The 16564-nt window shown below is 40.3% G+C and overlaps 3 protein-coding genes across 3 annotated transcripts; 1 reads left to right on the forward strand and 2 right to left on the reverse strand.

Annotated features, from left to right (window-relative positions):
* Positions 1-282: 282 nt before the first annotated feature.
* On the reverse strand, positions 283-1245 carry LOC128266086 (uncharacterized). Its single transcript, XM_053002354.1, has 4 exons — positions 1073-1245; positions 947-1014; positions 645-888; positions 283-584 (listed from the first exon to the last, which is right to left on the reverse strand). Exons 1-4 carry the CDS (start codon positions 1089-1091, stop codon positions 340-342), a joined length of 576 nt encoding a protein of 191 aa, XP_052858314.1. The 5' UTR covers positions 1092-1245; the 3' UTR covers positions 283-339.
* A 9672-nt stretch (positions 1246-10917) lies between these two features.
* On the reverse strand, positions 10918-11956 carry LOC128266087 (uncharacterized). Its single transcript, XM_053002355.1, has 3 exons — positions 11898-11956; positions 11318-11592; positions 10918-11257 (listed from the first exon to the last, which is right to left on the reverse strand). Exons 1-3 carry the CDS (start codon positions 11954-11956, stop codon positions 11013-11015), a joined length of 579 nt encoding a protein of 192 aa, XP_052858315.1. The 3' UTR covers positions 10918-11012.
* Positions 11957-12035: 79 nt separating this feature from the next.
* On the forward strand, positions 12036-12713 carry LOC128266085 (uncharacterized). The gene has a single exon (XM_053002353.1). It carries the CDS (start codon positions 12036-12038, stop codon positions 12711-12713), a length of 678 nt encoding a protein of 225 aa, XP_052858313.1.
* Positions 12714-16564: the final 3851 nt, after the last annotated feature.

The raw sequence follows: 16564 nt of genomic DNA on the forward strand, positions 1-16564 counted from the left end.
AATATGTTTCGCTTGGTTTTTAATTAATGCTGCTTTTACTTATTCTAGATGTGAATATGTTACCTTTTTTTTGTAATTTTTCAATCGACTATTTTCGGAATTCATTTCGAAAATTTATTATAATTTAAAACATTTTATATATGAATATAATGGACTAAAAACAAGTAAAAGCCATTTTAAACCAAACATTTTTAACAACAATAAATTTTTAGTTTTAAATCGAGCAACTCGTATAAATGTTGTACTAACAACCCAATAATTCTTAAGAGCTGTTAATAAGGCTTGGTTAAAAATTAAGATTGCTCTTAATTTACGATATTTCACAGATTAGTTAAGTGTTTAAAGATTCTTGGGCAATCGGTGCAGATCGTCGGCGTGAAACACGAATTTGCAGTTCTCGTTCACCACCACGGCCACAAACTTGTAGTCTCTTTGAACCCCTTGAAATGCCAAGGTGCGGATTTTTTGCATGAACTCCGTCTGCAAGTTCTCCAGCTTCTTGTGCTGCAACTTCAAAAGTCGCACCTTGTTCAACTCGATTACCCGATGATGCGATTTTTCCTTTCTCGAGGACGGCTGGATTACTGAGGGTCAGGAGACAGATTAAATTTTTCAAATTGGGAATTGAGTCAGCAGCTACTCACCAGATTCTGTCGTTGACTTAGTCCACTTGACAGAGTCCTTGTCCACTTCAGGCTTACGTTCATGATCGCCCACTGTATTCTCGGAGGATAGAAGCAAGGGCACGGAGCACGCTCTGGTCGGTATGGAACTGGGTCTGCGGATGGTCGGGATGCGACTGGGACTGGTATCGAGAGTGGTTGGTTCGGAGCTACGATTAACGGTGGGAGCTGGAAGATAGGCTCTGCCTAGGGTGGAAGTAAGAGCCTAGGAAAAATGTTTAGCATTCACAAGCACCACGGTAAAATAATTCACCCCTACTCACCCAAGAAGGACCGATGGGTACGGGCTTTTTAACTTTTTCCTCGGACCTCAGCTTTGAGGCATTATTACCTATCAAAGAAATCAGAGGTCCATAAGCCATACCTCAATACCCAAATTCAAATCTTACCACAAACTGGAGCCGACATGATGTTATTTTGCTGAAGAAAAAGTGTTGAATTTGTAACCGATTATATTTTGATCAACAAAACGGAAAAATTAAAAAAAAATTTGGCCTGTATGATTCAATATGTAAGAGATACAAAAATACTTGGTTCTGAACTGCTTGGACTTTTGAAGTATACTGAATGCTAAGGCATAGCCCACTATAAATATAGCTTTTACCACTGTACCCGGTGTTTTCCAGGCTACTTTGCTTAGTATGGGAGTATGAAAACAAATGAGCACTATCAACAAATGCGAAGCGAATGGGAGGCGAAAGTAGAACGTGGTTTCGCTCTCTGATACACATTGTCTGTGGGCAAAATTTGAATTCAGTTGCTGTTCGTGCGCGTTTCCGAGTAAGTTCTCAGTTCTAAGTTCAATCTGCCTAATGGGGTTTTAGATAATATTTGGTACAAGATCCGTCAATATTAAGGACTATGAGTACCCTAAATCTTTCTAAAATATTGACTAATTAATCAAAATTATCAGTTAAAGAAAGGGCAGTGTCATATGAAATGTTCAAGTAAAAAAGGGCCTTACAATGCCAGTGTAGTACTAAAGAGAAGCTTTTGATGATTTATTTTTGTCACCTATATGGGGGCTGTTATTTTACTTACTTTTGCTTTAGACAGTCGGCGCTTTTCAATTAAGTTTAATCAGTGACGTAGACAGTCTGTATAGTACATATGTATCTACGCAATGCGATCCATTTTCAAAGAGTGAGAAACCAAGCCGCCCATGAAGAAGAACAGCACAGCGATTAGTTGGGGCAGATACTTGAACAGACGGGGCGAATTCGCAAGAGCGAACGGACGAAAGCTTTATTGGCTCCCGCTCTCGCCCTACAACTAGTGATTTAAATCCAAGCGCCAAGTGCGCAAACACCGCCCCCTCTGAAGGGACGACGTCCTTCAGCCCAGAACGGGCAACAGGGCCAGTCGGTGGACAGCTCGCCGATATTCCCCGTCCTGCGTCCTGACGTCTGCCACGCGAACCTTGCTATCGGCGCCGGCGTGCACCGCTACCACTCGTCCAATCCTCCACTGCTGGGGCGGAAGGTTGTCTTCTGCGACGACGACGAGCGCTCCCACGACGAGGTTGGGCTCCCCCTGGTGCCACTTGGACCGCTGCTGGAGGCTGGAGATGTACTCCCGGGACCATCGCTGCCAAAACCTGAGTCTGAGAGACGAGACACCTCGCCATCGTCGCAAGCAGGTCAGGCTGATCTGGTCCGGGAGCGCCGCTGATGGTGGGGTCAGAAGAGGGCCGCCGATGAGCAGATGACCGGGGGTCAGGGCTTCGCCGTCTTTTGGGTCGCTGCTTAGAGCGCCGAGGGGCCTGGAGTTGAGCACGGCCTCCACGCTGGTGAGCAGAGTTCCGAGCTCCTCCGCGGTCAAGAGGTCTTGGCCTACCGTCCGAAGGAAAAGGTGCTTTGCAAACTCGCATCCTTTTTTTGTTGCGAATGTTTCGATACCGACCCCCTGCTCCTCCAGACGGGCTCGGAACTCTCTCATGTGGCGATCTGAGCCGACGAAATTGGTGGCGTTGTCGCACCACTCCTTCTCCGGAATCCCGCGACGACTCACGAACCTTTGAAATGCCAACAAGAACGCATCAGTGGTTAGGTCAGACACTAAATCTAAGTGGACCGCTTTGGACGCAAAACAGACGAACAAGGGCACGTACGACTTGTACGGCGGCTTACCACGGATACGATACGTTGTGCTGAAGGGACTTCGGGCGGAGAGCTCGAAGTCTATCTGCTGGCAAGTTTCCCATAATTTGCGTCAAGAGTTGCGGCTTACAGCGAAAGCAGCGCATGCACGACCGAACTGTTCGTCGGCAGACTTCTTGAGCATTAACTAGCCAGATTTTCTCGCGCAGACGACTTACGAGAGCTCGTGGGCCAGCGTGACAGTTCGTAACGTGCAGGTATGACACATAGGATCTGACGAACTGTGAGCTTTTAGACAGCAACAACGGGAATTTGGCTTCGTACGGGATAGGAGCATTCAATAACCGACCCCCAACTCGTAGCAATGTCGAGGAGCACAAATCTAATTTATTTTCCTGAAAAAAAAGGGTTTAACTTTTGAATATTCGTTGCTACCGGTTTATTTTTCCGAATTTTACTTATGTCGTCCCTGAATTCTTGAAATTGGAAAGCTTCGACAATTTTATCAAAAGCGAAATCTAGTTCTCTTGACACCTTTCTGCACCTTTGAATAAAACGAAAAACTCACACGAAAACTCTCAGAAGCTTCAGGTGCGACGAAAAGGACTCTATTTTCTGAAGCACATAATTTGGCTCTGGGCTGACTACGAGAGCTGTTGCCGACATTACATCAGCCGGCAGTTCTAAATGTTTATTTACAGACCAATTACTATCTCCAAATTGCTTTCTCCGACCACTCCTTAATTTCTGCAACCCGGTTCGAAACAAAAACCGACAACGACGAGGGATGGGTTTTAATCCAGTGATCTCGGAGTCTGTCCACAGGAAAACATTCTCAATGGGAGAATTTAGCAATGGCCTGACACGATTATAGAGATCTGCTAAAAGGTGAGCTGCACACAGCTCAAGGCGAGGCAAAGTTTTCGTCTTAAGGGGAGCTACTTTCGATTTGGCGGTCAATAAAGACACTTTCAAACCTTCAGCAGTTTGAGTCCGAACGTAGATGCACGCTCCATACGCTCGCATGGAAGCGTCAGCGAAACCATCTATTTGAATCGGGACTTGTGGATCTGTGTTGACGAATCGCGATACCTTAATTTTAGGCAGCTGCAGAAGCGTCGCTTTAAACGTCTCCCACGACGTGAGCAACTGCATCGGTAGCGACTCGTCCCAATCTAATTTTCGAAGCCACAGTTCCTGCAACAACATCTTTGCCTTTGTGACCAAAGGACACAAGAGGCCAAGTGGGTCGAAAAGTCGAGCAGTCACCGACAAAATATTTCGTTTTGTCGCGCGAAGATCCAGGAAAGAGTCATCCAACCGAAATTGAAAGTAATCTTTAACCGGTAACCGAACCACGCCAAGGGTCTTGGTTACGTCTGAGTCTGCCATACGTGGCATTACAGCGCTATCAGATGCGGATAACTCTGGGCAGGTTAAAACCACTTTGCCAATTCAAAGCCTGCCTCTTGCAAGACCTGAGAAACTTCGTCTCGAAGGCTTTGCAGGTCCTCAACGCATCCGGCGCCAGTCAACAAATCGTCAACATAAAAATGATTCTGAAAAACCTTTGCGGCTTTTGGATGAGTTGCTTGCGCAATCTCTCCTAGCCGCATTAAACACCGAACCGCCAAAAAGGGTGCTGGCGAAGTTCCATATGTAACGGTGTTCAACTTAAAGAATTTCAGGGACTCAGAAGGATCTCGTCTCCATACTATGAGCTGGAAGTTACGATCAGCTTCGTCCACCATCACTTGGCGATACATCTTATTGACGTCGGCCGCAAGGGCAAACTTATGCAATCTAAACCGAAGCAGAGTCGAGTACATCTCCTCTTGAATAGTTGGGCCTACCATCAAGATGTCATTCAACGCTACCTGCGTAGAAGTACGGCTCGATGCATCGAAAACTACTCTCAACTTAGTTGAAGTACTTTGTGGCCGTAAAACGCATTGGTGCGAAATGAAATAGTGCGGAGTATTTGGAATTTTGTCATTGGTGGAGGACATGTGGCTCAGTGAAATATATTCCTCCATGAATTCAATATACATCTTCTTCAGCGAAGGGTCCTTTGACAATTTCCTTTCTAGCGACAAAAATCTACGTTTCGCAACTTCGTATGACGAACCAAGAGTATTTGGGTCAGATTTAAACGGCAAACGAACCGAAAATCTACCGGACGACAATCTTAGAGTATTTTTCTCAAAGTGTTGTTGACAGAGTTGTTGCTCAGGAGTATGGACTTTAGCCTTGGGCGGCAAGTCCTCCACAGACCAAAATTTCTGCAGGGTTGTGTCAATTGACTCCAACGCTTTCTCCTGGCAGCTGAGATGTACCATTTTTTCAGCGTTTTTATTATTTTCAGAGGCACATCTCCCTGACACTATCAAGCCGAGAACTGTCTTTTGTAAAATGGGGAATTCAGGCCCCTGCTTTATCTGGCCAATAGATAAAACTTCAAAGAATGTTTCAGCGCCGATAAGCATATCTATTTTTTGGGGCTTGAAGAAGAATGGATCTGCCAACTGAATATTTTCAGGCACCCTCCACCCGCTGGTGTTCACCGCTTGATCCGGATGATAACCAGAAATATTTTTGATAATCCAAAAATCGGACGACAATTGGCTGTTCCCTACTCGCGACTTCACAATCGTGTGTATTTTTTTTGTGGCTTGGGCATTAGTTCCACCAATGCCTCGCAAGCTCATGCACACGTCCTCTCTTGTAATTTTGAGCCTCTGAGCGAGCTCATCGGTTACAAAGTTTATTTTTGAACCAGAGTCGAGCAACGCTCGAGCTAATACAAACTCGCCGCTTTTGGTTTGGACGCTCACAACAGCAGTTGCAAGAATGACTCGATCCGATGCATTCGCATGCAGAACATGCGACGTGGATGGAGACTCCTGCATGAGCGTGGGCTGAGAGGCAACGCGAGATTTGTGTTTGGTTCATATATGTGTAGCAAAGTGTGATGTGAGGAATTGCACACTCTACTTCTGTTCGATTTGCATTTTTTGACAGTGTGACCCTTTCTTAAGCAGTTAATGCATAAGGGTGCTCTTTTAGCGAAATCGAATCTTTGCTGAACTGTTAGGGCTGCGAAGGAAGCGCAGTTTCCAATCTGGTGTTCAGCTGAGTTGCAATACATGCATTGAACAGAGTCGTTCCTGGCAGCGACAAACGAAAAACTTCTTTTTCCATTCTTCTTAGGGTTAGATTGGGTCTGCTGAACAGTTTTGGGCTTGGAAGCCTCTTCTGCTACCATGTGTTGGTATCGCCTGTTGAGGGCCGCCTCACATTCGGTCCAAAGTGGAAGCGAAGTATAATCTAACTGTTCTTCCCATTTTCTTTTAGTTCCTGCATCGACCTTGCTCATTACCAGATGTATTAAAATAGCATTAGTAATGCGTCTATCATCCCCAATAGACAGCAAGGAGTCATACAAGGCTGTGACCGTGTCGATGAGGGTTCTCAAGGCTGTAGCTGAAGGCTGGGAAATTTTTTGCAAATTAAAAAGTGTCGATATGTTGTCAAAAAAAATAAGACAATCATTATCGTACACCCGCTTCAGGCTAGCAAGGGCTTTGGGCCCTAGGCCCTAACTGTTCCTAAAGCGTCTCCAGCTAAACACGAAATTAAATTATTGAATTTTTCAATATCGTGTAAAGTGTCCTCTTTGTCAACGAAAGTTTCGAAAAGGCTTATAAAATTCTTAAATTCGGAGTGTTTTCCGCTAAAAGTTGGGAGAGCAACGCTCGGCAGACGGCATTGAGGCGGGCGATTTGCTGGCGGAGCGGATTTCTCGATATTATTTTGTTTGCACTTATTTAAAATTGAAATCAGCAATGACTTTGTGATTACGGCCCTCTCTTCCAACTCTTCGCGGTATACGTCTTTAGTATCTTTCACTTCTATTTGGTTTTGCAAAAGGGAAGCATTTTCAATGTGCGTTTTTAGAATCTCTAATCGACACTCAAGCTCGACCGGATTTATAGATAATTTAGCTTCTTTTAAGTGGCGATAAGTTCGGTTAATACTTTTCATGCAAACATCTCGTTGGTGTTTAAGCTCTTCGATATCCTTAGATGCCATTGCGTTTATTTGTATTTATTTGGTTGGTAACGAAGAGGTGTTAAATATTTATTTTTATTAAATTATTTATTTGTTAAATAATATAATAAAATCAACGAGTAATATACCGATCGCACACGGTGTTAGGGAGCTAAGTGCCGAGAGAATTACAGCGAAAAATATCCAAATAGGGTTTTTATATTTTTTATATAAACCCTGCGACAGTATATGCCGCACGCACGCACTGTAGGGGAGCTACCGCTCAAGCTCAAGCGTACCGAAAAAACGAACAAACGTTCAGGCAGACCGAAAATTGCACAGCTGCAGCGATCGAGAAAGAAAAACGACAAAAGATAACTCGAAATAGCGGCAGCGGTGTCGGTGTGCGTGTGTATGTGTACGCCGCTAGCGGCTCTTCCTATGCAAATGCTAACGGAGAATGATACACTGACCGATAATTAAGGGCAACGAATATATAAGCCTAACGCCAAAATGCGCGCAAAATTATGAAAAGCGCGGAAAAATTGGAAAAGCGCGGGAAAATTCTGAAAAGCGCGGGAAATTTTCGGACAAACTGCGGCGAAAGTTATTGCCGCTAATTTTTTTGAGAGCTACACTTTTCACAATTTGCACTTTTTTCCATCTGTTTTATTTATACCCTAAATTGGTGCTCACTACAACGAAAGTTGGGGAAATTAAGTTCGCACTAATTGGGTCGACGACGAGTATTTTATTTGCTTGTTTTTTGGCCAAAGCGATTCACATATAATTCGAAATATATTTAATGTTTATTGCAGAATTTCGGTTGTTAGTACATGCAAATTTTTATTTCTTGGTTAGAATGCTCACTATCTACCGATTTTCACACGAATGCAAAAAGTTGAAAGATGGACCAAAACACAATTGACAAAACGCCACAGATTAACTTTCAACTTTTGGCACTCTATACCTGGATGGCCGACTTGATAATTGCAACTTCCTTTTTGACTTCCATTTGGCGGCAGCAGCAAATTGAGCAATTAAATTTGCCGAAACGTCAGGCGCAACTTCAAGAACGGCAGAAAATTTCCAGCGACGAAATATTATTGAATTTAATTTATTGGCCGAACCGACACGAATAAATTGGTTTTTGTTGGTAATGTTTATAGTTTTCACCGAAAAAAAAATTAAAACTCGCGAACTCTACTGCTAATCACGTCGGGGTCACCATGAAAATTTAATACTGTTTTGAATTAACGACGCGAAAACTTGTGACTGCAGTAGTTCGACGATGTTAAATTGCGAATTGTGAAACTATTTCGAAAGCGCGACGAAAAGGAGTGGCTACGATGATGTTCGATTGATCACTGACTATTATATTTCAATAATTTCTCTTAGAACCCAACTTATGCTACGGTGGCGAGGAGACGGGGCGAATTCGCAAGAGCGAACGGACGAAAGCTTTATTGGCTCCCGCTCTCGCCCTACAACTAGTGATTTAAATCCAAGCGCCAAGTGCGCAAACAGTGGTGATTATAATCACGTCTCTGAAAATATTAAAGCTAATAAATCAGACATTTAAAAGCTATTAGAGTAGCTTACTTGTGCACATTCTTATTAAGTTCATTGAAGGAGGCGTGCCAAAGCGGCCAACGAGAAGAACATTTGGGTACTCCGGTCTCAACTGGTTCATCTGGTCGCAGTGCTCCTTCTTGATGTTAAAGAAATTAGACTCTATGTTTTTCATCCCTAAACCGCAAGCATGCTTTCTCGCGATACAGACTTTTCTTAGGAGTCCCACCTTTCGAGGCTGGACCACACAACTGATCGATCTCCTCTATAATGGTTTTTATTTTGAGGTTCTTTGGGAAATGGAATATAGAACTAACGCGTCAGTGTAATATGATTTCAAGGAATTACCACCAAAGACTCTAATTTATTCCGAATCTTCTCGCATTGGTTACACGCCTAGTATTCATTCTTGCTCTTCTGTATCAACTGCAAACGATCGTAGAATAAAATAACGAAAATTACACAGCGCGCAGAGACAACAATTAAACCGTCTCACTTTCTACTCGCGCACATGTCACGGTCGCCAAGTAATGTTGGTTGTATGTAAATTATAACTTTGGTGTTTTTTAATTTTTTTTTTAGTGCTTCGAGATATAGTTATGGTTAATTATATCAGAATTACGATTTAAATTTCATCAAAATCGGACGACTATAGCTTCCATAGGAACAATCATAAAAATAAATAAAAAAATTATAACTTTGGTGTTTTTTAATTTTTTTTTTAGTGCTTCGAGATTTAGTATTGGTTAAATATTTCAAAATTAAGGTTTAAATATTATCAAAATCGGACTACTATAGCATTTAGCTCCCATAGGAACAATCTTATAGCTGCCATAGGAACTATCGAATAATTAAGCTGAAAATCATCATAGCTTCAATACTTTTAAACATACACGCAAGTAAATCATAATTTTAACGTTTTCAAGAGTATTTAGTTTTTGATATAGCTGCAAGAGTATATGAACTTCGGCACGCCGAAGTTTGTTTCCTTTCTTGTTATAATTGTTTTTAACATTAATTAAAGCGTTCTTAGCCTTAATAGTAGGAGTTGCTGGAATATATCCTCTTAGAGGAATGTGCTCCAATTTTATTATTGTAATGTCAAAATATTTAAATGCTTTTATTGCCCATCCAGAATCTCTTTCCTACAACTCACTGCTAGCATTTGATAAATAATCGATACCTTCATCAATTCTAGTAGGTAAGTTATCAAAATCATACACACATATGTAGGCCGTTCCAAAATGTTTAAAGGTTTCAACACACTCTCCCTCCTCTGTGTATTTTACATATTGTAATGTTGGTTGTATGTATATTAGACTTTATTTTATAACACAAGAAAAGAGTGCACTGTAATGTTATTATATATATTGGGCTTTATTATTCCGTCCGTTTAGATCGGGACTCATTTCTAGAATGCTCACTTAAGAATAATGTTGGCTTGGCTTACAATGCATATAGCTGCACGAGCGGCGCCGCGGCCAACGCTTATGTATCTGAATATATATGTTAATGTATGCGTAAGTGTATTTGGGCATGAGAGAGAGAGAGTGTTATGCTCACATGGTAACCGAATGGTCGGCCGCGCATGTAGACATGCCGACTCAGCATTTCGGATGTGCATAACATTGTTGTGTGGGTCGAATTGCTTTGCACTTGAAGTGCTGGGAATATTCGGACATAAACAAATGCTACAATGTTACAGTGATATAAGCGGTACAGTGTGTACCCTATATGTGAGCATACTACAATATAGTCCATATACTTGTAAACTGAATTTTATTGATCTGTATACCTCTAGCCATCTAGTAAGAATTTGTTTAATATTATTTTGACATTGATTATAGAATTCATTTATATCAATAAAATTGGATGTGTTGGTGGATTGAACCCGATAGGATTTGATTGGGAATTCTGAATTATTCCACCATCTGTTGCTCTTCTAGCAATTGCATTCTTATGCTTTTCCGATTTTAAATGTTTGATTTTTCCGGTTTGGGGGTACATTTCTCCACATAGATCGCAGATAATTTCGATTTGAGACTTAATCCTTTTTGGATTACTCTCAAGAGCAGAATTTGCACCATTTCTACTTCGCCCAAATCGACCACGGCACGACAACGTTCCTTTAATTCATGGACACTCTCAGTTGCTAAAAGGCAAAGTTAAACAAGAATTGGCTAAAAATTTCAAATTTTTAAAGACATTTGGTCTTAAATATTTTACATACACTGGTAAAAAAATAGGTAGTTAATTCTAGAAACCCTACTCTTTTTTAAATATGTTTCGCTTGGATTTTAATTAATGCTGCTTTTACTTATTCTAGATGTTACCTTTTTTTGTAATTTTTCAATCGACTATTTTCGGAATTCATTTCGAAAATTTATTATAATTTAAAACATTTTATATATGAATATAATGGACTAAAAACAAGTAAAAGCCATTTTAAACCAAACATTTTTAACAACAATAAATTTTTAGTTTTAAATCGAGCAACTCGTATAAATGTTATACTAACAACCCAATAATTCTTAAGAGCTGTTAATAAGGCTTGGTTAAAAATTAAGATTGCTCTTAATTTACGATATTTCACAGATTAGTTAAGTGTTTAAAGATTCTTGGGCAATCGGTGCAGATCGTCGGCGTGAAACACGAATTTGCAGTTCTCGTTCACCACCACGGCCACAAACTTGTAGTCTCTTTGAACCCCTTGAAATGCCAAGGTGCGGATTTTTTGCATGAACTCCGTCGTCAAGTTCTCCAGCTTCTTGTGCTGCAACTTCAAAAGTCGCACCTTGTTCAACTCGATTACCCGATGATGCGATTTTTCCTTTCTCGAGGACGGCTGGAGAACTGAGGGTCAGGAGACAGATTAAATTTTTCAAATTGGGAATTGAGTCAGCAGCTACTCACCAGATTCTGTCGTTGACTTAGTCCACTTGACAGAGTCCTTGTCCACTTCAGGCTTACGTTCATGATCGCCCACTGTATTCTCGGAGGATAGAAGCAAAGGCACGGAGCACGCACTGGTCGGTATGGAACTGGGTCTGCGGATGGTCGGGATGTAAGAGGTACAAAAATACTTGGTTCTGATCTGCTTGGACTTTTGAAGTATACTGAATGCTAAGGCATAGCCCACTATAAATATAACTTTTACCACTGTACCCGGTGCTTTCCAGGCTACTTTGCTTAGGATGGGAGTATAAAAACAATGAGCACTATCAACAAATGCGAAGCTTTGGATGAAACGGAAGGCCTGAAAAATAGGGGGCCAAAGTAGAACGTGGTTTCGCTCTCTGATACACATCGTCTGTGGGCAAAATTTGAATTCAGTTGCTGTTCGTGCGCGTTTCCGAGTAAGTTCTCAGATCTAAGTTCAATCTGCCTAATGGGGTTTTAGATAATATTTGGTACAAGATCCGTCAATATTAAGGACTATGAGTACAAGGGCTACATATGTCTGTTTGTCTGCCTCGTAACATCAGCCATTCACTTGGAACTGGCCACCGATCTCAGCACAGACACCTTCATAGCATGTCTTCGTCGTTTCATGTCTCTGCGTGGGAAATGTTCTCAAATCTTTAGCGACAACGGGACGAATTTTGTTGGTGCCAAGCGGGCTTTAGATGAAATGCAGCAACTTTTATCTTCACAGGAACATCGTAATACAGTAGCGCAAACTTTGGCCACCGATGGCATAAAATGGAATTTCATACCTCCACACTCGCCACACTGGGGCGGAAAATGGGAGTCAGCGGTACGTTCTGTGAAATTGCACCTTCGACGCGTCGTGGGAAAGACGATCCTGACTTTTGAGCAAATGCAAACTCTAATCGCCCAGATAAGCGCGGTTGTGAACTCAAGACCGTTGTGCTATACACCTGGCACTGACCTCTCATACTTGTCGCCAGCCCTCTTTCTTATTGGACGCCCATTTACAGCTGTTCCAGAGGGTGATCTATCTCATTTGCCAATCAATCGCATGGACTATTGGCAACATTTGCAATCCATGTATCAAGGATTTTGGAAACGCTGGCACCAGGAATACTTAACATCGCTACAGCAACGTCACAAGTGGAACAGCAAGGAACGCAACATTTCAGTGAACAACGTCGTGCTTGTAAAGGACTCAAATCTTCCACCAGCAGCTTGGCAGCTAGCCCGTGTGTTAGAAGCTCATCCTGGACCAGATGGATTTGAACGCGCCGTGAAACTTAAGACATCCACCGGAGAGATGACTAGACCTATCACCAAGCAAGCAGTATTGCCTAATTCTGAAACCGTGTTTCAGGGCGGCCCGGGATGTTGATGAACGCTTTGCAGCCGTTATTCTGAATTCATATATTTGTATTCAACTTAAGTTTTGGTATTTTTTAGTGTAATATACCATTTGTGCTGCGTCACACTCTTGAGATTTCTTAGTGATAAGACTACAGCCAAACATGTCGGACACGCAGAAACCGTCTGGTTAAAAATAAAAATAATACAGTCCACGGGAATTAAACGTGTTAATTCAACTCCACACATAAAACTGGAACCGGAAAGCCGGAAGTATACAGCTTTCACAGTACCAATTCGGGATGATGCCCTTCGGCCTTTGCAATGCGGCCCAAAGATTATGACGACTGATGGACCAAGTCATTCCGACACAACTATGATCAAAAGTATTTGCCTATCTGAACGATCTTCTGGTGATTGCTCCTGACTTCCAGACGCATCTGCAATATCTCCGATTGGGAGCACAATGCCTAAAAAAGAGCTACGAAGCTTCTTAGGTACTTTAGGGTGGAACAGGCAATTCATTAAAAACTTTGCATCCATCGCAGCACCGCTAACAGACGCCCTCAAGAAATATCCAAGAGGGAAGTTTTCCTTGACCCCCGAGGCGGTCGAGGCCATAAAGCACCTAAAGATGGCGGTAACTACAGCCCCATTATTAGTACACGCTGATTTTAAACGTCCATTCCTTATCCAATGCGACGCCTCTCAAGAATACCAGAAACATGATATCATGTATATTATTTTTGTCTGCACAAAATAAACGTTTTCAACTTCATTTCAATATAAAACACACCTCCTCAAAAATAATATATTCACATTATTTGTATAAGAAAAGTGTCAATATCTTCTTGTGGGAGTTGTACAATACCAGCTCCATGGGTTGGGTAAAACCCAGAAAAATCCTATAAGAATGTTTGAAATCCTATCAGAAATTATCATATATGTTGTATAATGTTTTTATTTTTTAAAAATTTTAGTAAACACAGCATCTTGATTCTCATGAGATACATTTTGTTTCAAATTATTCCATTTTGTTCCAATTTGTTCTATTTTGTTCAACTAGATCACAAAAACGTGCTGTTCTGGCAATGGTTTAGTTAGTATATCTGCCAATATTTTCCCTGTGGGAATATAAATACTTTCGATTAAGTTTTTATCAACTCTCTCCTTTAAAATGATATTTTATACCAATGTTCATAATCTAATTGGATTAATTACCCTTATCTTTAGGCTTGCTATTTATGAAATTAACCTTAAAACTTCTCGAACTGCCTCAAATAAGCCGTGTACTGAATTTGGCCTCCCTTGAATTCCAAGGTGCTCGAATTATTTCCATTTATTTCTCCTATTTATATTTAATATTCTGAAAGTGGCACAAACACTAATGGATTGTTAATTTGAGAAGGCAATGAGAACCGTAACGAATGTTTTGTTATTATTGTATTTAGTTTTGCCGAGATAGGTTGGTAAATTTCAGATATAAATACTCTATGGGAATCTTCAAGCCTAGGCTAGCTAGCCTATAGAAGTTCCTTAATGCTGTTATATGTTTCTACCAAAATTGAAGCGTTTTATTTATGGTTGTATTTTGGATTGGAATATTTTTATTTAAAAACATTTAAAAACTTTATCAAATTCTTCTTTGTATTTTAAAATCTATTGAAATAACCTGATTGTCCATTACACATTATTAAGGATATTGTCAGTTGCATTTTTTTTTCTTGAGCTGTTATTACTGAAAGAAAATATTGGTCAAAGTCAAATTGTTTTTCTTCTACTACGGGATCCTACGGTGGTATAAAGGGCCAATATGCCCTACATACATATTTGAACTACCTGTGCACTCTGTTGCACTTAGGATCATCTGAACCCGCGAAGGTGTAGGTGACGGTTCGTCAACCACAATATTTTTGATGCATGAAATTCGTATGTTGTTAGAATTATGTGATTTTGATTGTTTAAATATTGGAGTAGATTGTGGTGTGTTCGTTAGGTTTTTGCGCCTTAGCGAGTTCCCACGCCTCCACCGTTGAGTTGGGTTGTTGGGCAAAATGAATTTACTCAAGGTAACTAATTCTTTTTGTTCACGGTTTAGGTCATCACCCTTAGGTCATCTTAATTATTGTGTCTGCATCTGTATTTTCTTCCCTTTTTAGTTTGTGTCCTTTTCGTCATCCCTAGGTCCATATAAGGATCTGGCAGGAACACCATGCGGAATAAGTCTTTCAGGCTTTGTAAAAAGAAACCTGCAATGAACCTTTATTGTATCCGTTGAATGCATATGCCGGTCCGATTTTATATGTTTCTTATTTGAAATTTGAAATATGCAAAAATGTTATTATATAGGCGCTCTTAAGTATTCATATTGGAGTATAATTACAGTGTGCTCACGATAACAAAGATCCAGTGAGCACGCGTATATTTTTCTCCGTCGAACTGCTCAATATTCTTTTTTCCTTTTTCCTTTTTCCATGTTAAAAATTGTTAATCACAAAGTGTACTTATCTTCAATGGGGCCCTGGCCCATGACATGTTGATAAATGTTTAATACAATTCCAATCCGTAGTACATCCAGATAGTCTTTACTCACCTCCAATTAAAAACGCAATGTATATAATTTCGTTGCAGAGAAACATTTTTTATTTTAGAGTGGTTAAACCGGAAGAAGAGACTTTTTAAGAGAAATATCTTGTAAGCTGTATTTGTCTGTACAAAATAAACTTAATTCCAATATAAGCGTTTAAATCAACTGATTTTTTATTTTCAACACACCTCCTTAAAAATATAGACTGGTCTTTTTATTCAACGAAATGGTCAAGAATTCTTAACAAACAAGAACAATTTACGTTAAACATACATTAATTTACACGTCTGCGTCCAGTGACGTGGAGTTGTTAACTAATTTGTCTTTTTCTTTCCCTAGTAAATGTCAATATAAATGACCGCAATTATCAGTGTCCGTTCTGTAGTTCATTCGTGACGAACTAAAGAAAAATCTGCAAATATAATTAATAAGTTAGAAATAAAAAAAATCTTCCCCGACAGATTATATAGTGCCTTATCAAAAAGGGATTTTTCCACCATTAACAATTTGTAAGAAACAGCAATGGTGTTAGGACATTGTTATGCGGATCCTTTTGACAAGCTATACCCCTGTGCGTCATGATAGTCGTAGGAATTCCGGAAATATCTCAACTAAATTACTACTATCAAAAACACAACTCCAATTTCTACCCAAGACACAGTAACTGTTATAATCATTCAATTCAAACTCAAATTCAAATTCAAATACAAATTCAAATTCAACAATGCTCAGTCTTCGACAAACCAAGTCGCATTCAACAAGAATTTAGAAATTCTCTAGCCCAAGGTAGAGCCCAAAATTCATTAAAATACCAAGCTTCAACATCAAACCATTCTCCAAATGCTCCGATAAAAAGACAAAGAGAAAGTGAGAGTACACAGAAGAGATGGATGTAAATTTCAGCAAACATCTTCGGAGCCAGAAATACTACCCTTATGTTAGAGTAATCATAAAAGGTAAAATTCTTAAAGCATGGCTGACACGGGTTCATTCCGTGAAGTCAACGATGAAAATTTAAAAGTTATACTATAAACGGCTCGATTTAGATTAGAGCATTCATTTGAATATAATGACATTCAGTACAAAGAAGGTGAAAATTGACTTTCACAAGTACGATCAACATTCTATCCAAACCAACATGAGGACCCTATCTATAAGAAACCTATAAGTACTCTCAATCATTCGATGATGAAGTCATAAACAAATGAACGAAATGATAGAACATAATGACATTCAGTACAAAGAAGGTGACAATTTGACTTTCACAAGTACGATCAAACATTCTATCCAAACCA

The sequence above is a fragment of the Drosophila gunungcola genome, unplaced genomic scaffold (genome assembly GCF_025200985.1).
Source record: "Drosophila gunungcola strain Sukarami unplaced genomic scaffold, Dgunungcola_SK_2 000316F, whole genome shotgun sequence".
Taxonomy (NCBI): domain Eukaryota; kingdom Metazoa; phylum Arthropoda; class Insecta; order Diptera; family Drosophilidae; genus Drosophila; species Drosophila gunungcola.